Raw genomic sequence first — 21,037 nt, 5'->3', positions numbered from 1 at the left:
TGTGTCATCATGGTATGGATGGCCATGTGACAGGTGGCATGATTCAAGTTGTTAGTCAAGAAGTCTTGTACCTTGGCTTTGATGTTTTGTTGTGAAGGACAATAATGTGCCTGCATGACAGATGTCTCCCAAGGAAGTGCACAAGAAACCACCTTTACACTTTCAGGGGACACGCTGGCACATTTCAAAGAAAGGCACAGTTAGAATAACACTGTTTTTCAGATTATACATATCCATGTTCACACAGTATGGTGGCATTTGGGTAAGTCCTTGGTTGTTGCTGATACCAACTTACGAGTGTCAAGTCATCCAGCCCGCCGTGGTGCCATGTATATGTACTTACTGAAACCCCATTTCTTTCTCACAGTGGCTTATTTGAATAAGGCTGCCAGCTCATACAATGACTGTGTAAATGTAGTTGTGTGTACACCTCCTTGTGTGACTTCTTTTATACAGGCACATGTGTGTTCTGTTCACAAAGTGGCACATTCACACATTCCAAACATGTAGATTGTTTAAAGTGGTGTGATTCCCAAGGGATCACATGGTATTTCGTTTGGGTTTCCAAAGTACTTACAGGTCTCTGAGTGTGGGGACACCTTCAGCATTGAGGTCTGTTATTTAGTCTTGGGTGCACTAATACTGTTTCTTTCACAGTTAACAAGAGGTGGCATGCCTTCATAGTATTGCTGTGCTCAACTGTTCCCAGACACTAGCTTCTCAGTATATTTCTAAAAAAAGTTTTTGGCTGTTGTGTCCTATTTTTCCTTGTTGGCATGGTGGGTCAACCAACTGGGGAGTACAGGGCTTACATATGTGCGAAGTAATCTAGATGTTACTCATGATGCATTGCCTGATATGCACTGTGACCTATTTTGTTTGGACTCATGTGTCAGATGTATACAGGTGACTGATTATTTTCTGTATCTTCACCTTGCCCACAGCATTATTGGAGGACACCGAGGGAGACACCTGCACGGACCTGGAGGAGGGATCCAGCACCGGTGCCACCAGTGCTGGCGAGTCTGCGGGAGCAAGTGGCTCGGAGGGCGAGGGGAGTCAGGCGGAGGACCTGTCTGGTGGCGACACCGACTACGACGCTGACGGGTCCGAGGCTGAACTCATCGAGGGGGCGGAGGCTGCTACAACACCTGGCAGCAGCACACCATCTGTCCCCGCCTCCTCCATTCCCATCACCGCCCTCCCAGTTGCTCCGGTCCCTTCTGTCCGTGCAGGGCACCACCATGTCTCCTTCATGCCAGACACCGCACCCCCTGTCACCCCTGCTGCCCTCACTGCAGAGTCTGTGGACATTCAGCGGCAGTTGCAGGTTGGCCAGACATCGATGCTGAATGTCCTCCATGGCCACACCAGACTGCTGACACAGATGGTGTCGTTCATGGAGGGCATGTCAGCAACGATGTCTTACCAACGGATGTTGCTGAGGTCCATGGACTCTTCACTGACGGCAGCAGTGAGTCTCCTGCAGCGCTTCGTCCCCCCCTAACCCAGCCCCATCCACACTTCCCACTCCCATGCCTGTCCCATGCACACCCAGACATTCCCAAGCACGCACCCCACCAGACACAGGCAGCACACCAACACATAAGGGCAAGCACACACCCCGTGGCACGCACACTCAGGGGGATAAAGGCACACCCACTGGGTCTGGGGCACACAGACAGACACGCAGCCACAGTCTGAGTCCGCATGCCTCACTACCCAGTCCCTCCAAAAGCACTCCCCTTGGCTCCCCTGCCACACAGTCAGACAAGGAGAGCTACATGTCTGTGCTGGGCCTCAGCCCCACTGGGTCACCACCCCGGGTAGGGGAGTTGAGTCCCCCCCATGTCCACCCCCTCCCCCAGTAGCGCTGCACCCCATCCCTCTGACCCCCCCTCATTTGTGCCTGTGGTTTCTTCCGGTGCCGGGGCTACTCTGGACACCCTGGCAGTAGTGTGCAGTGCCGGGCTCACCTTGGCACTGCCCCACCCCCTGTGGTGGAGGCGTCCGGCCCTGCACCCACCACACCAATCCTTACACCTCCTGTCCCTGCGGTGCCTGGTCCTTCCCCACATGATGCCCCCCCCCAGTCGACGAATCTGAGGGTTAAAATGTGCAGGCAAGCTAGGGGAGACGCGTGCCCATGTGTCCCCCCAAGGACTTCTATTCTGGACTGGCCATTGGCCTTTGTATATAGTGTTTTTGAAAAAAATATAATGTTATGCTGATTAAAGCATTTTCTTTTTACTTTGAACACTATTGCATTTCAGGTATTGATGTTGGTCCTGATGCTCCAGGAGTTGGGGTTGTGGTAATGTGTTATGTTTCGGGCAAGGGTTCGAGTCTGATGGTCATGAGGTGGACCATGGGATCTGCGTGCCATCACAAGGTCTCTGCAAAGGATCTTTGGTCATGTGTGTTATTAGTTTTTTGATACATTGTACCAAGGAGTGTCCCTTCCTCTGTGGCACCTGACATCTTCCCTGCAGAGAGTTGCACAATTGTTGTGCTGACCTGTGTATACATTCCCTTTGTTGGTGACAGATCCCTTCAACTATGGCCATGCCTGCTCAGCAATGTCTCCGGCTGCATCGTCTGTGCCATCCTTGCTAGTCACTGTACTTGTGTATTGAGTATGTTGCCATGCCTTCATGGAGAAATTCTCCCTTTTCCGCACTATGCATGTGTGTAATCCCAGCCTAGCACACATATGGTACTTGTTCTGCAGGGTATTTGGGCACCTGACTCACAATTGTGGACATTGTATCTGTGGGAATTCCACCCTATTCCTTCCATGAGAGACAACATCTTGGTGGCTGTCCCAGCACCTGTACATTCCTATCAGTCCTGGGATGTGCGTGACAGTGTGTGTTCCCTTTGCCTCTCTTAGTTTAGTAGGCATTGACATGACTATACAGTCTTGTAGCAAGATCTCTGTGTGTGTATTGTGCTGCATCCGCCAGGGGTGGGTATGCATGTGTCATTTGTCCTCACACCCACATGTGGTGTGTCATGCAGTGGGGGAAAGACATCCATCCTCATGGGAGTGGGACACTGCTGTCAGTGATGTGTTGTTATGGCACTATCAAAATAGTTGATAGGGATGCGTACATACACGCATGGAGTTGTGGTCATCTGATAATGATGAACACACCCCCATGTCTCTGTCCACTGCTGGTATTCCTCTGCAACCACCCCTCACATGTCTCTGTCCACTGCTGGGAGTGATAGACACCCACCCCTCACATGTCTCTGTCCACTGCTGGGAGTGATAGGCACCCACACCTCACATGTCTCTGTCCACTGATGGTATTCCTCTGCACCCACCCCTCACATGTCTCTGTCCACTGATGGGAGTGATAGGCACCCACCCCTCACATGTCTATATCCACTGCTGGTATTCCTCTGCACCCACCTCTCGCATGTGTCTATCCACTGCTGGGAGTGATAGGCACCCACCCCCATGTCTCTGTCCACTCTTGGGAATGATAGGCACCCACCCCTCACATGTCTCTGTCCATTGCTGGGGGTGATAGGCACCCACCCCTCACATGTCTCTGTCCACTGGTGGGAGTGATAGGCACCCACCCCATGTCTCTGCCCACTGATGGGAGTGATAGGCACCCACACCTCACATGTATCTGTCCACTGCTGGTATTCTTCTGCACCCACCCCTCACATGTCTCTGTCCACTGCTGGGAGTGATAGGCACCCACTCCCATGTCTCTGTCCACTGCTGGGAGTGATAGGCACCCACCCCTCACATGTCTCTGTCCACTGCTGGGAGTGATAGGCACCCACCCTTCACATGTCTCTGTCCACTGCTGGGAGTGATAGGCACCCACCCCCATGTCTCTGTCCACTGCTGGGAGTGATAGGCACCCACCCTTCACATGTCTCTGTCCACTGCTGGGAGTGATAGGCACCCACCCCTCACATGTCTCTGTCCACTGCTGGGAGTGATAGGCACCCACACCTCACATGTCTCTGTCCACTGCTGGTATTCCTCTGCACCCACCCCTCACATGTCTCTGTCCACTGATGGGAGTGATAGGCACCCACCCCTCACATGTCTCTGTCCACTGCTGGGAGTGATAGGCACCCACCCCCATGTCTCTGTCCACTGCTAGGAGTGATAGGCACCCACCCCTCACATGTCTCTGTCCACTGCTGGTATTCCTCTGCACCCAACCCTCATATGTCTCTGTCCACTGCTGGGAATCCTTGGCAGCCACCCACCCACCCACCTGCACCCTTGGTGCAGTACACTGCTGTCCTGGGCATACACTCACCCCAATATACTGGTTATATGCTGCACCAGGCCCTAAGCCAACATTCGTGGCGTGTTTACGCCTTGTATCTCAAATGTACTGGTGGCCTAGGGGTACGGGTGACGCGGTCCCTAAACCCGCATTCATAGGTTGGGTACGGTCCGTACCACGCATACCCCTAGGTCACCACTACAATGGTGGTATGGACCGTACCCGCGCTCTGAGGCCATGGGTACGGTCCGTACCACCATTGTAGTGGTGACGTAGGGGTACGTGTGGTACGGACCATACCCACGCCCTCAGAGCGCGGGTACGGTCCGTACCACCATTGTAGTGGTGACGTAGGGGTATGCGTGGTACAGACCGTACCCACGCTCTGAGGGCGTGGGTACGGTCTGTATATCAGTTTATCCAGATTGTTACACTCTAGGTGGATGAGTGTTTGACCCTAAGATTGCACCCAAGATTTAATTTATTGTCATAGCGTTACCTTGGAGACACATTGATGTGCAGATCGTTAAAAGCAAATCCACCACAGTTTTCTTAACAATACGACAGTCTGTTTGGTGGTCACGATTTCCGATAGGGTGGCGGGCGGACTTACGTAATCAGTCCCTTTGTTTTTACCTTTTGCTTTTGGGAGGTCTCTCCCTTCATAGCGTTCATGCCTTTTTTATGCTCTTAACTTGAATTAAATATTTGCATTTGTCTTGTACCTTTACATTTACCTTTGACTATTTCTCTACATTCATTTAGGCTTATACTTTATTCAAGAAGTAACTGCTCCTCCACTCTTTCAGCTCTAACAATACAGGTGGAATACAACAGGGTTCAGGGGACATGTACAATATGCAAGACATTGTAGGACTCCAAGTGTATTTAGCCCCAACTGTTTCCACCACAAATGAAAGACTCCTCTGTAATGGATATGTATCAGTGGAAAGCAATTGACTACATTCTATGAGAAACTCATACTACTTATGTAGAAATAACTATTAATTCTACATTTCTTTGCAAGCATGCAATTCAGATTCACAGTGACCCTGGATCATGTCCTATTGTAGTCCTCAGCTCCACCCCCTCGGCTTGGGACGACTCCTGGTGGCCGACCGCACTAGGAGCAGCCCCGACACCCACCGACCACGCACGCAACCTAGGTTTCATCCTCGACTCAACACTCTCCATGACCAAGCAAGTCAACGCCATCTCATCCTCCTGCTTCAACACCCTCCGCATGCTCCCCAAGATCTACAGGTAGATCCCCACCGAAACAAGAAGAACGGTCACCCAGGCCCTCGTCAGCAGCAGGTTAGACTACGGAAACGCCCTCTACGCAGGAGCCTCGGCCAAACTCCTGAAACCACTACAACGCATACAGAACGCCTCTGTACGCCTGATCCTCGACATCCCCCACCGAAGCCACATCACACCCCCACCTGAGAGACCTGCACTGGCTTCCTGTCAACAAGAGGATCACCTTCAAGGTCCTGACCCACGCACACAAAGCACTCCACAACACCGGACCGGCATACCTCAACAGATGACTCACTTTCTACACCCCGAACCGCCAGCTCCGCTCTGCCAACCTCGCCCTCGCCACCGTCCCCCGCATCCGAAGATCGACCACCGGCGGCAGATCATTCTCCCACGTCACCGCCAAAACCTGGAAAACCCTCCACATCCTCCTACGGCAGACCCAGGACCTACTTACCTTCAGGAGACTACTCAAGACCTGGCTATACGAGCAGTAGCAGCACCCCTCCCCCCAGCACCTTGAGATCCTCACGGATGAGTAGTGCGCTTTACAAATGTTCTGATTGATTGATTGAATGTGAAGCATGTGTTGTGAACACCATTTACACAGAACATGGTCTGCTTAGATAAAACTCATTACATAGCCACACAGTATGCAGTTACTAATTTATAACTAGACTGAGAACAAAAATGTCAGCTTAGCAAATTTCTGAAATTTAGGGTGTCATTTTTTTCCATTGTTTTTATTGTAGAACTGCAATCATCTGTGAACATGACAGCACACTGGGTTACAATGTGCGAGAGTAACTTAGAGGGAATAAACAAAAAATGACCTACATACATCAGAGTTCCCTCCCAGTGTCTGCAACGAGGCCAAGAATAACCTGGGACTAGGTCAGGGATCAACATCATACAATATATTTCCCCATGAAATTAGGGAGTCATTAAGTGTTTGGCATCCAGTATGTCATCCCTCTGGGTCAGAGGAGGCTCTCAGCTCTCCACCTCAGCAAAGGACCTACTGCTCTAAATAGAGATACCTGCCAAACTGGCAGGGATATTTGTGTTGCACAACTGACAGTGCAAGAGATGCATTTTATTCAGAGCTGTCTAAGAGACAACCTTCAAAAGCAGGACTTTATTGATGAAAAGTGGATTTTTGCTAAGACTTTCTTTACCAACAATAGTTTGCATGCTTGACAAACAGGGAGGCAGGCACTCAGCTGGGACCTCAGGGGCCTTGAGGCTCCTCCTGTGGTCCCATTGCACACTGAGGGCCCTAGTGGCACCCAGGTGATATGGCCGGGCCCCTGGAGATGGGGTCTCCGGGGCCGAAATCATACTGGGGGGAGGGCCTCGTGGCCCCCTTCCACATAGTGTAAAGGCTGGGCCACTGGGATGGGGTTTCCAGCGCTGAAATTGTTAAAATAATAACTTTGCTATCACACTTGTGCTGAATCTATGCATGATTATTAACAAATAGGCAGGGAGGATAATGCATTATGTAGATTTAAAATCAATTATAGTAAAAGAGGTATTTATGACAAATACAATAAGTACAAATATTCCATTTGATCATGATTGCATTAAGTAATGATGGCCTTTCAGACAAAGAGTAAAAAAGAGTCAAAACCAAGAAATCTAGTTAATACAGAGTATTGATTTAAAACATAGCAAACAGATAAAACCTAGATATTGACAACTGACATTTACAAGCTGCGAATTATGAATGATCCTGGTATGTTTTAGCTCATTGAAGATGAGTGATCACTAATTAAAGACATTTTTCTTAGCAGCAAAACATTTTATTTGAAAGTCCTTGTAATAAAGTGCTATCATCACTCATACCATCTTGCAATCAGCCTGCTGAATAATTGATTGTAAGAATGTCCTGAGTGATTCAAGCAATCATGAGCATAGGCATACAATATGTTATATTGATTTTACTGTGCTAGAAGCTAAACAACAATTTTTGTTATTCATACTCATACACTTTAAACACTCAGATATATAGTAACCTAAAATACTTTTAGCTGCAGCATGTATATTTTAATCTAGACAAGCCTGTCTCATACAAGAGGTACTGTTTTCCAATATCTTTTTGCATTGTAGATTGCTCATTTCAAAAAGAGTTTCTGGTTCAGTAATTGGCAATCAGCAATATTTTACTTGTGGCTATTGGGAAGAAAGTTTATGTCTTCGAATTATAGATCTTCATGGAAATTAAAACTTTCAGTGAAGCCACACCAGCTCCAGCACAGACATAAAAAATGTACCAGATTGAATGTCAGCAAGAACCTTTATAGAAAAATATCCAACTCAAGTCCAAGAAAGCTGTGAGGAGTTGATGATCTCAAATTAAATAGTCTTTGAATACATTGCCTAAAGGATGTATCCAAATTTACTTTTTTACAAGTAAAGGTTATTGATCCATGTAACCTGGTTGGAATTAATTTCCAATTGATAGCCGAAATCAGCTGGGTCTAATGTGTGCCCTCCTTGATTAACAGCAAACCTTTCATGCCACTATTAATACTCAAAGATCAGACAGATAGTTTAGCAATATGACTGTTCGGGTTTAATTTCTGGCCAATAATAACTAACAGGTATAGGTGATTCCTAACATTACCATTCAATAGAGAATCTAACATCCATTGAAAAGTGGATTTGAAAACCAAAATAAAAGATGGCCTGGTTTATATTTTGGAAGACAGTATACTCCATCACAACGGTGATTGACATCCCATCCGCCAAATTATAAAATCAGTTATATCCTAAGGGATTTATATTTCAGTGGACGGGATATCCATCACTGCTGTGAAGGAGTAAGCTGTCTGCTGAAATATAAATCATGCCCATAGATTTTTCATCTATTATTATTTTTCCAGATTAATAAACTATATTTGTAAATCTATTCGAGTCATAGGTAACAGGAATACGTTGTCAGCATAAGCAAGTTGAACAATTCCTTTGTCATCAAACTTCACTGTTACTTCTACCCACAACTGGGACTCATTCATGGCTCTGAAATCAGCCTACATGACCTTGAGAAGTCTTTCGAATATATATTTGTGAGACAACCACAGCAGTAAGGGTTTCCATTAAAATAATCAAAAGGTAATATTGATGGCCAGGGCAAACTGCAGCCCATTTATGGGCACTAAAGCCTGATGCTGCAAAAACGAACTATAGCAATGCCTCAAGTAGTTTTTCTCCATTTACAATACATTTGCAGTATTTAGCTTTATTCCTGTGATATATGTTGTCCACACTAACTAATTTGGAGAATTGAAAAAACGACTTTTCTTTATTTTTTCTAGTTTTTGTTGCATTTCATGAACTTAGTTTGCGCCTCAATTTTGTATTTTTAAGTTTATTTCACATTGAACCATAGGCTGATGATACACTAAGCAGACTTTGATTTGCTCCTCTGGAACCTCTCCCTGGCAAATTGTTTATGGGGTCTCAGCTAAACATCTTGCAAATATTTTCAGCCACTCTCCGAGTGTGCCTTATTTTGGGGATTTGTGGACTAATTCACTGTCCTGTTCAAGATGGAATAGGCACTGGTCAGGAAGATCAGAGAATGCCAACTTTGCCAATTAGAGCCGTTGTCAATAGTTTACTGACAATAGTGTTGGGTTTTGAGACACTTGCAGTGTTATTACCTTATTTACTGTGATTTGGTAGGCAGAAAATTGAACGAGCTGACCTTTTCAAATTGAGTAGTCAAGACATCTAGTGAATGTTGGTCCAACATACTTGGAGGAGAACCAGGCCAGGAAGGAGACAGGACAGTTAGGACTCAAAGACAATCAGGCAGAGAGGACATTTGAGACACTGAGGCAGTCAAAGATTGTACTGAGTGAGATCTGTGAGAGATGTAGGACAGGTGTACCTTTGTGTTCTGAATTTTGTTGCTCTTGGACAGTTTAGCTTCCAAGATACATGGTCTGATATTGAGTGTGAAGAAAACAGTTATATGTGGAAATTAGGCCCTCATGAGTTATGAAGCTTCCACTGCAGACAATATGACTCTTATACACTTTATATAGGATACACATGACGCTCTCCATAACTGCAACATAGACATCCCCGGAGTGTGTCTGTTGATCGCATTCGTGCCCCATTGGATTTCCTTTTGGTTCTGTTCTTTACTTTCGTTCTTCTTTATTTTGTCTTTGTTCCTTGTCTCTTTTCTGTTCCCTGTTTATATTGTATTGCATCACTTTTGTAGGTAATATATGAAACAAGCAACTGTAATGTAATGTGTCAATCATCACCTACCAGCATTAACTGATATACATTTTAATTTTTTCTGTGTTGTCCTCCCTTTCTATGAAACCAATAAAAACTATTGGAATTTAAAAAAAAGACTAGTCACTATGATCACCAGTAGAATTTTCCTTCAGGACGAAACTGGTAGTGTTTCTGAGATATTATTGCTTTAGAAGTTCAATTATTTGAATAAGGTTTTTTTAAAAACAATATTCAGTGCAGTATAATAATGCAACAAGCTTCATTGCTTTAATATGCCTTCAAAGTGGGTGAAAATGGGGCAGAGTCTCCTTTGAGTAGATTAAATGGGAGATTTTTAAGAACCAACATCAGGTCATTTAGTTTAGTTAAAAACCGGAAAATTGAACATACCAACAATAAAATATTGTGATATAATTAGGCTAAGGAAAAAAGCATATTTTACCCATTTCGTGCAGACCTTAAAATGCAATGGGGCTGCACGTAAATTACAGATTGTGTTTGCCCTGCATTTTGGCCAGTTTGGACTCACACATTTGCTTTGCTAAGATCATAGTAGACGTTTTGGTCAGTCACATTGTGAAACTGTGCTTCTCTCCAAAAGCCTTGTGTGCTGTGAGCTATTTCCATTATATATTCTATAAAAAGAGTAAGCTGTGGGTCAGTTCATTGTATGTGAATGGATGGCTTTGCGCACTTTCTCAGCTCTCTGCCCCTGATTCAATGGCTTTCTTCCATTTTGTTTGTCCCACCCTGAAGCATTTCATTCTCAAAGTGCTCTGAATGGATGAGTATTGAACAGTAATGTTGCTAGTACTGCAAGTAGTCCTTAACGCTCCATATTATTTTGGAGAACACATTTTGAAGATACAACAAAAAGTGTCAAAGGCTGGTTATTTGCTTGAATTGATCTATATTTAATAGGTTTTTTTAAAGAAATTTTGAACCTTCCTGTTGCCGAAGCAATTGTTTTTAAAACAGAGAGTCAAAATATTAGAAATAGACAAAAAAATTCATGATAGTAACACCACACCAATTATTTTCTCACAACTAGCATACTGGTCTCACGTGCCACACACTCATACATTCACACAAGCTATTTTAATCAGAAAATGAACACAAAGGAAAACAAGGTCATTGTATTAAAGACCACAAGAATTTGAAATATCTATTAATAAGAAGTACTCATAGATATACATGTCCTCTTGAAAATTCTTTTTCTGTGGTCTAAACAGAAAAGAGTGTAAAATAAGTTTTTTCCTTTGTGTTCATTTTCTGATTAAAATAGCTTGTGTGAATGTATGAGTGTGTGGCACGTGAGACCAGTATGCTAGTTGTGAGAAAATATTTGGTGTGGTGTTACTATCATGAATTTTTTTGTCTATTTCTAATATTTTGACTCTCTGTTTTTAAAAAAATTGCTTCGGCAACAGGAAGGTTCAAAATTTCTTTTAAAAAAACTATTAAATATAGATCAATTCAAGCAAATAACCAGCCTTTGACACTTTTTGTTGTATCTTCAAAATGTGTTCTCCAAAATAATATGGAGCGTTAAAGACTACTTGCAGTACTAGCAACATTACTGTTCAATATAATAGAGGCTCAGCTTTACTGCTCTCAGCCTACCTCCAGTGTTGATCACTGAATGGATGAGTGGCATCCACCAACCCCATACGTGAATGGACTATTTCATAGTCTGGTATGGAGAAGTCCATCGGAGTTCACATGTTTCCTTCCTCTGTCATCTTAAATGTTATATGCTATCGCCCAAAAAGTATGCTTTCTTATCCTTCTCACCACCTCCCTCCCCCCTCCATGCGCCTTAGACACTCATTATCCTGGTTGGGGTGTTATTTTTATTTATTTATTTACATATTTAGTAATAAAGTCCCAGCAGCTTCAAAGTGCTATTATTTTTCATGCACATTTTTCTTTTTTTAACATTTGAGATCACCATTGTAACAAGGTCAAGTGCCACTTATAATGTACATTCAATAGGGCCTTAGGTGTCATGAAGGCTTCACATGCACAGATCATGACAAACCTGTGTGCATGCATCTCGACACATTCTTGATGAAGCTACGCCTCACAATGTATTCGTGTACATCAGCGTCCATATTAGAATGGGTTTCTTTAATAAAATACCCATTCAAATATTGGCAGTCATGCGTGCACGTGTGTCTTGCTGCATGCTTTTACCTGCCAGTAGCACCAAGCATTGGCAAGGCCAATAGCTCAGCCTTTCAATGCCAACAGTTATTAGCTGTGCTAGTGCTTGTTCATAGATAACCAGTGCAGGAGACTCGCATAGACATAAAGGAATGGGTGGGAAGAATGGAAGGCTAAGAGGAGGAACCCAAACTGTGGATATCCGTGAGAACCCAATATTGTTGTGAAATTCTGAGTTGGTTTTATTTACAGCCCACACTGCAATATGAGGACTTCCTATCGGTTTAAATCTGTAAACATTTTGATTAAAAGACTTTGCAGTAAAATGACTACTTCTTTCCATAGTTACTGCAAAGCTTACGATACTAATGATTAATCTTCATTTCAAAGTTTAGAGATGATTGAATAATTTGCTTCGCTATCAGAGTTTTTAAGTGGTTTGTACACTGCGTAGAGACTTTTCTGTCTAAAAACTGCCTTATAAAAAAAAGCAATAGTTAACTAATCAGATAAGGAAATATGTGATGGGGTGTGTTTTCAGGTGCTGCTTGACATAATCAAACTACCATGGAGGAAAGTATTCAAACTTAATAATATGACTTTTTCTATTCACGTACCGGGCACACAGGTCTAGTTAATGGTAAGAACTGCAGCCTTCATTTCAATAAATAAAAAGATGCAACGATCTATTTGTTTACAGAGTGTTAATAAATTATTTTCCTCTCGTCTATTTGAAATATTTCGTTGATATTGTTTATAGACTGCAACTTTTTTATAAACTAAACTTATGAAAAAAACAACCGAGTCTTACAAGAGAAGACCGAGTAATATGCTACTCATGCTGCACATAGGAGCTGCATAAAATACAGAGTAGTGGTATTTATGCAGCATCTACATTGCTGTATAGATTTTACAGCTCTGCACCTATATTTTAATTCTGGGTAATTTCCTTCCAAATCTATAAAAGAGCAGGAATGTAATGGAGGCTCACAAGGTGAGCTTCAGGTTGGGGAGAAGGTGCATAAGCTATAGGGCAAACATGTCACTGCTCCCCTGATGGATTTTAGCTCAACCTCGTTCTAGGTCATAATTTGGTGAAATAATTAACATCAGAAAGTTCTAAGGGCCAGACAGCCGCGGTCGGTAGTAGGAGTAACTGCAGGGCGGTGACGTGGGGTGGGGGGTAGTAAACTATGGATTACGGAGGTTTACAGGTAAGTTAACATTTAAATTAATAAAATGAATTTCGTTGCGCGCACTGCATCCCCAAATGCGATGCTGTGCACGCAACGAAATTCGTTTTATTAATTTATATGTTAATTTACCTGTAAACCTCCGTAATCTATAGTTTACTACCCCCCACCCTGCCCCTCCCCCTCCCCACGTCACCGCCCTGCAGTTACTCCTACTACCAACCGCGGCTGGGGCCAGATGTACGACCAGCAAAATTGCGCCTCACAAATTGCGACTCATTTGTGAGTCACAATTTGCAAGGTGCAATTTGCCATGTACAACAGCGTATTTAACACTGTTTGCGATTCCCAATGGGGTCACAAATTGCAAGGCTCAGTAATATTAATGAGCCTCTCGCAATTTGCGAGCCCATTGGGAATGGCAGGCCCTCCCAGGTATGTTGGCCTGCTGGGCTCTGCAGACCACCATGTCTGGGACTGCTTTTAAATAAAGCAGATTTCTTTTTTTTTTTTAAATGCAGCCCGTTTACCTTGAAGGAAAACACCTGTTTTCCTTAAAGGAAAATGAGATGCATTTAAAAAGAAAATAATAAAACTTTTTCGTTTGATTTTTTAAGACAGTTACAAAGTGGGAGGGGTCCCCTCGGGACCCCTTCCAAATTGAGACTGCATTACCACCCTCTTGAAGAGGGTGGTAATTTGCAAGTGTTTTGCGACCGCAAAACATTGGTCCATACCTTTGCGGTCGCTATTAGGTAGGGAATGCCCTTCCTAATAGTGAGTCGCAAAGCCTATTTAGAGAGTCACAAATAAATTGCGACTCGCTAAATAGGCTTTGTACATGGCCCATAAGGTTTTTGCATGCGCAGACAGGTCGCAAACCCATTTGCGCATGCAAAAACGGGTCGTACATCTGTCCCTAAATCCCTAGCTAAATATCACTAAATTAAACACTCACAAAAGTAAAAAATCTTTTTTCCTACAAAACCTTCCAGTTGTTTTGTGGCACAGGGTAATATTTGAGACGTTTCCTACTTCAAAGGCCATGTACCGTCTTCTTCGTCTGATAGTCAAGTTGTTTTTTTAGCCTTTTTACTGAGATATTATTTCTTTCTTCTTCATAGGAACGGAAGTGTTACTGTCATATTCAACCTTTTCTTTGTGCAGTTGATTCCAATTGGAAATATAAAGAATGCAATGGTGTTGGGCATTGAAGCAAATAAAAGTGACCTTTTGCAGACATTTCAGATTGATACAAAGAGCATCGAGATCACAGGTAACGCAGACACTTTGGCTTCCTTTAATGTTAAAATGTATCTTCAATATGATTACTGCAAGATCAAAGCAAATCTTCTTTTTTTTATTTTTATTTTTCTCTGGCTGATTTCCTCAGCAAATGCATAACCCAAAATTAGAGTATTAAACTTTAAAACTAGTGTCTTGGAATGCAACAGACTTATGGATCATGTGTCTGCTCATGACTAGCTGAGTGTATTATGCTGAGGCTGACATCAGGACTTTCAACAGACATGGGGGGGATATGTACTTACAATTTACACAATGGAGCAAAGCAAGGCAGGTTGCTACGCTGCATGTATGAGAATAAACTGAAAAGTAACATCTACTAAGATATTGCACTCATCAGCTCCTTATCTGCGCTGGCACAATTGGGGTTCCCTAGCCCCAATGCAGGAAACGAAAATGTGCAAGGGGGCCTGCGTTAAACGCAGGATGGTTTTTGTGCAGGAAGGAATACTTTCCTGTAGAATGGCAATCCTTAAAGGAATTTTCCTTTTTCTATCTGTGGTGTAGAGTACAGTACGCATAGGAAGAGGAAGTAACGAGGAGAAATAAAGATATTTTCCCACTTGACGCCTGGTTATGGGAGGCAGAGCATATTAACGCATTCCCAGATTTAGAAGTCCTTGTAAATCTGGCAATGCTCAAAATCCATGGGTGGCTGCATGTGAACGCCAATACCTCACCCATGAAATGACTAATGCAAAGTAGTGCAAGCCATCACTATGCACTGACTTGTGTTACTTTTTGGGAAAAATATCACCCAAAGCCATGCAAATCTGATTTGTGTGGCTTTGTTAATCAGAAATAAAAAATTTTGTGGTGGCTGTACCAAAGAAGTGGCACATCCACCACGCAAAATGTTGCAAAATGTTGCCTGTGGTCATTAAGTTCAGTTGACTGACCTCATGTGCTGCAAGGTGCAAGGGACCTTTTTACTATAATGCCCAGCTGCCATGTAGCAATTGGGCCTGTAATGGACCAAGTTGCTGGCCTCCCCCTGACATCATGTGAGTCTCTAAATACCTATCTTGAGATCCTGGGGCCTTAAAAGTGTACTCCTGTGATGAAAGTTCAGAAACATTTGACAACATTTCATGCACACCTGTGGGTCCTAAAAATGTTTTGAACTTTTGGGACTTTCAGACTTCCAGCGATACCAACCCACTTGATGATTATCTAAAGCCTTATCCATTTGTGACAATCAATCTTAAAATTAGCACTTCCATTAAAAAACATTTTTTTGTGCAGCCATAGTTTTCAGCTTATCTACTACCGCAAAGATTTTTCTTTCACTAAAATATTGCTCTGCGTCAATTTTTGTGTTGATGGATAACTCTTGCATGCATCACTTACCCTACATATGCTCCAACATGGACAAAAAGATAATTATTGGTATTATTTCCATTGGCATACACAGATTTTAGGTCAGTTATACACTGAGATCATGAATGACTCAATTACATTTTATAATTCAATTTTTAGAAAATGATCACTCCCATAGTATATGAATTGTTCAGGCCCCTGTGTCTTGTCTTCCTGGGGAAAAACACATGGCTATAAATTATGAATAGCCATTGCTTTTTATTATTGAGAGGTGTTGGAGTATGTGAATATTAAATTATAATTTACTCCCTTCATATTTCAAACTCCAGCAACAATCTGGTTACAACATGATCAGTTTCAAAGGTGATCTAGTTTTCCATGCGGTAGTATTGCAATTTTCCTGGTTCAAATTATTTTTCATTACTTTCATATTTTCACACCTTATGTTTTACACATTTATAGAATCCTTTTCATTATACTGTGCTATGTTACTATGTTATGGTTTGTATCATCTGTGTTTCTTCCTGAAAATGTCCAAAAATGTATTTGCCTCCCATAGACTGAGACGATTTTGAAGTTATCTGAGGAATACGTCCTTCTCAATGTTTCCATCTTGATCCAAAGACAGCACTCTCCAATATTTATGGAGAATTGTTCCTGCATGATTACATTTAGAAATAAATCTAATTGGGTCTTCTTCTTTCACAGCTGTTTCTTCATGTGCCTTCCATTCTTTTATTGTTTGAGATATTGAGCAGGACTTTTCTGTATGCAATTACAATGTTCTAGTATCAGAGACTTTGCGTAGCCCTTCTCTTGGATTTTCAAGAGTATGCCATGGATTTGTCTTTCATTGCCAACTTGCTCTGAACAATTATGTCTTGATGGCAGGAATTCCTGTAGGTGGCACCTCAGTTTGGACCCAGCCATATGTGAATCTGTCTTGACCCTGTGGGAACAATCCGGCTCTAACTGCTAGACCATGTTCTCCCCGAAACTGAACACAAGCAATCCAGGACCTTATTAGAGCTCAACAGCCAAGTACAGCTTGATTCCAGTGACATAGTGTGCACAAGAACCACGTCTTAGCATACCCATCCCACCTATGGTGACACATTAAATTATATTTAAATCAATGTGGAGGGGGATAGAAGGAGCTGTGATCCATTCGGCTTCCAGCTAATTGTTCATAATCAAAGGGGAATGGATCACTGGTACCTGTCACCAGGGTTCAGGTGGTTGTTTCCAAAATATGATAAAAAACCCTCATTCACGTAGAGCGGTTCAGGGGCGGTATATCTTGATTCTCCGCCTTGATTTAGCTATGTGTCAGCATCATCATAGGGTTTTCTCTCATGCTTCATCCGCCCGGAGGGAACCACTGGATGTTACAGTAGTGAATAGAGAAAAAATATTGTAAAAAAACAAAATTTGTGAAGTGCTCTTGTGATGTGAAAAATAGTTATGTTAAAAAATTCCTCTTGCTACCTGGTCTTAATTTTATTCCGTGCGGTGCAAGGGAAAAGGGTAAAATCTGGAAATGTGCAGATAGGGCATGTAATGAGTCCACTGCACTTTTTAGTCAGAAAAGTTGGTCGACATGTTTCAGCCCGTCGATTGCCCAGAAGGGTCAGGGGGCTTTCTTCAGGACCTCAGACAGGAGTGATATGTGAAGGAAATGGGGAATGACCAAATCCGAGTTGGGAGTTTGAGTACTACTCGATTGAACTCTGATAAGGATAATACCTATAGGGAGAAGGAAGGAGAAAGAAGATAGACACACGGGTCCTCATTAGTCCAGGGAAACCATGGTCTTGGTATGATGAAGCTATGTTGATTATGCAAAAGCAAATATAGATAGCAAATCTTTAAATACATTCTTTATCAATTCTTTTTGCAAGTGAGGATTCGAACACACAGCAGGTGAGGTGTTTCTAAAATGGGGTCGTCTTAAGCACAAAAGGAAGAAATTAGAGGGGTTAACAAACATACTAATAATGACAGAAAAAAGGAAGGCGCGGCTATGTTAGTTAAGCGCACACTTACATATGGTTCTGTTTATTGTACATTCATAAATCTGTAGGGTGTGTGGTTAGTGATAATGAATCAAGTAAATATTGTTAGGGCAGATAGAACCTTAAGGTGGTCTATTATCATACTTAGCGGGTGTACCATGTTTGTTAAGAAGCCGTATAAGGACCAAATGGTAACCCATGTAAAAAGCACAGTATGCATGTTACGCGTTAGTGGTGTCGCTTATGCCGATGTTTGTCATGCGGCTAACAAAGAAGAATGAGGGTTTTTTATCAAATTTTGGAAACAACCACCTGAACCCTGGTGACAGGTACCAGTGATCCATTCCCCTTTGATTATGGACACATTAAATTATACACAAAAAAGGAATGGATGAATGCATGACTTAATCTCAGCCACTGGTAATCACTCCGGCAGCATCCTGATGTCTGAGATTAATTCAAACATCCAATACTTTGCTTTTCTGTGCACTTTGCTGAAAATATTCAGTAGCTTTTATCCCTAACCCATGTTCGGCTGTAATATACAGTCTAAACATCTATTGTTATCATTTGTATGAACTTTTTCACAGTATTCCACCAAGTTTAAATCTGTGATGTGATAGCGCATGCAAATACAACAATGCTGAATGTGTTCTTCAGAAGTGCTCTTGTTGTAGACTTTATTGGTCACACAGGAGAATATTGAATACTTCTATAAAGTTTCGGCATGAGGCACATTATGTGCATTGTTGGATGTTCTATTTTCCTCTGGCTCACTTCTTTAAAAAAAAGTCTTGCTTTATGCTTTTTATGAGATTTGTTTCCAAGTCATGATAACATGACCATTCCATTTCCTCATTGCACCTGTAGTACAGGCAGTTACCAATGGACACCTGTTGGAAACGCCCACTCCCACTCCGCAGGGTGGTGGTGGACTCCCCGAACACACTGTGGTAGCTTGGCTCGAGTGGTCAGGAAACAGGCGCAGTGCTAAGCATACAATATACCCATACAAGAACCATGCGTGCATCCGTTCCAAAAACGACTCTACACCGTAAAAATTATGAAAATATTCTTTCTTTATCTTTTTCTCTTAGTTGCTGATTGGAAAAATAAATAGGTCAATCACAATATACAAGTTTCAATTAGTGCAGGTCAAATAAATATTGGCTGTTTGATGAAATAAATAGGGGTGATCATAAATAACAGGGCATAAATACAAGTGCAATATATACAGACAATTAAATACTTTGAGGCAATAAATACTGTACCAATAAATATTGTACACCATCAAGTCCTGTGGACCTATAAATATAGTGCAGCAATAAATAGGTAAAAATTCAATAAATACAGTACCCCCAATAAATAATTAAAAGTATACAGCAACCCTCATATAATCAGATGACACTTCAACTCTTATGGGCTGATTTGGCCCAGGCACAGCTTGTAGGGTTGTGGAAGGCTTGAGGGGGGCTACTCCCTGGCTGGGACAAGGCTGAGGCCTAAGCTGAGGTAGATCAAAGGGGGGAATACCAGTGCCCTGGCTTTCTCTCTCCACACAACCTCTCTAGGTTAGTCCCAGTTCACCCCTTGCACAGTCAGGTTGGTTTCAGCACCTCCCTAGCCCCTTAGAGCAGTCTCTCAGGTCTCCACAGGGCCTTAGGCGCACTCTACTCCACTTACTGCCCTTTTTCTGATGTTCCGACGCCGCTGGAGTCGTGTCGACGCCGTGAGGCGGTTCCGGTTCGGTCTCGGCGGCCTCGGCACAATGTCAGTTCTTTGACGACGCCGGGAGGCGGTTCCGGTCCGATGTCAGTGGCCTCGGTTCGATCTCGACCTCCGATTCGACGGCGTCGGGCAGTCTCTTCACGATGTCGACTTCGGGCGGCTCCGGTCCGATGGCGCTCTCGGCTCCGATGACGTCGGCCGGCCTGGCCTCGATGTCGACTTCCGGCGACTCCGGGGTGCGATCCTCACCCCCGACCTCCGGTGCTCCTCCTCACAGGCTCCGGGCGACTCCGGAGTGCGATCCTCACTCCCGACCTCCGGTGCTCCTCTACCTCGGTCTCCGACGACTCCGGAGGGCGGACTTCACTCCTCCGATGACGCCGCTCGCTCGACCTCGGTTCACTTCCTCCTCGACCTCTGGTATTCCTCACGACCTCCGTCGGCGCCCTCTCACGACCTCAGGCGGCTCCGGGTACGACGTCTGCTACTTCAGTCAGCGCCGCTTCTCCACCTCGGGCTCCAGGTCTCAGGCTACTCGACGCCGGACTCCAGGGAAACCAGTTTCCAGGTCAGGATCTTGCTGTTTTCTTGGTTCTAAGGCCTGTTCCTGCTGTCCAGGTCCTTAGGATAAGTTTCTTCTGTCTTCTTCCCACACAGGGCTATAGGCTGGGATCCATCAGTAGGGACAAGGATCAAGGGTGGGTTTATGGACCCCACTCCAGGCACAAGTTTCCACCCCTGCTGCTTCACTCCTTCCTCCTTCACTGTTGTGCTCCTCTCTCTTCACCAGTCAGGTGCCAACTGCCAGCTCCAACTGCCAACTGCCTCTCTTATCCTCCCAACATTCTAAACGGTCTCCAACTGTCACAGAGTTCTGGAATCTCCTGGAATGTTCTGGAAGGTGCTGGTAGGTTCCAGTGGATGCTGGTGATGTCACAGGTGGCCACCATTTTGTGCTCCAGGCCCTCAGACAGAAGTTTCAGGGGTAGCTAAAATGGCTCCCTGAATCTGCAGCAACACGAAAAAGTCTGGTGGTTCCCAAAAAGGAAAAATTCAAACAGGGTTTGAGGCAAAAGTGGGACAAAATAAATAATGATGAGGAGGGACCACCCAAAGGGCTGACAGGTCTAACACGCGTCCCCCCCAGCTGAAAGTGGGGAGAGCTACCCAACCCCTTGGGAGTTCTCATCACTAAGGCGGAAATACCTTGAGAGACCGTCTGCATTGGCGTGGTCCACTCCAGGCCGATGTTCCACCTGAAAGTCCATCCCCTGTAGGGAAATAGACCACCTCAACAACTTGGGATTCTCCCCCTTCATTTGCATCAGCCAACGAAGGGGTCGGTGGTCGGTCTGAACTAGGAAGTGCGAGCCAAACAGGTATGGCCGCAACTTCTTCAGAGCCCATACCACTGCAAAGGCTTCACGCTCTATTGCACTCCACTTCTGTTCCCTGGGAAGTAGTCTCCTGGATAGGAAGACCACGGGTTGATCCAGACCCTCTTCGTTGAGTTGCGATAACA

The 21,037-nt window shown here is 43.9% G+C and overlaps 1 protein-coding gene across 2 annotated transcripts in view; it reads left to right on the top strand.

Moving 5' to 3' along the window:
• Positions 1 to 21,037, top strand: part of TMPRSS15 (transmembrane serine protease 15) — a 1,488,231-nt gene that overhangs the window by 165,774 nt on the left and 1,301,420 nt on the right. For both annotated transcript variants that reach the window (XM_085623059.1, XM_085623060.1), the window contains exon 4: positions 14,272 to 14,423. In XM_085623059.1, coding sequence (XP_085479185.1) covers positions 14,272 to 14,423 — 152 coding nt within the window. The remainder of the gene's footprint in view (positions 1 to 14,271; positions 14,424 to 21,037) is intronic.

This window comes from Triturus cristatus, chromosome 8 (assembly GCF_964204655.1).
Source record: "Triturus cristatus chromosome 8, aTriCri1.1, whole genome shotgun sequence".
Classification (NCBI taxonomy): Eukaryota; Metazoa; Chordata; class Amphibia; order Caudata; family Salamandridae; genus Triturus; species Triturus cristatus.
The sequence above is the reverse complement of the archived record's forward strand: the minus strand, read 5'-3'. Positions and strand labels throughout refer to the sequence as shown.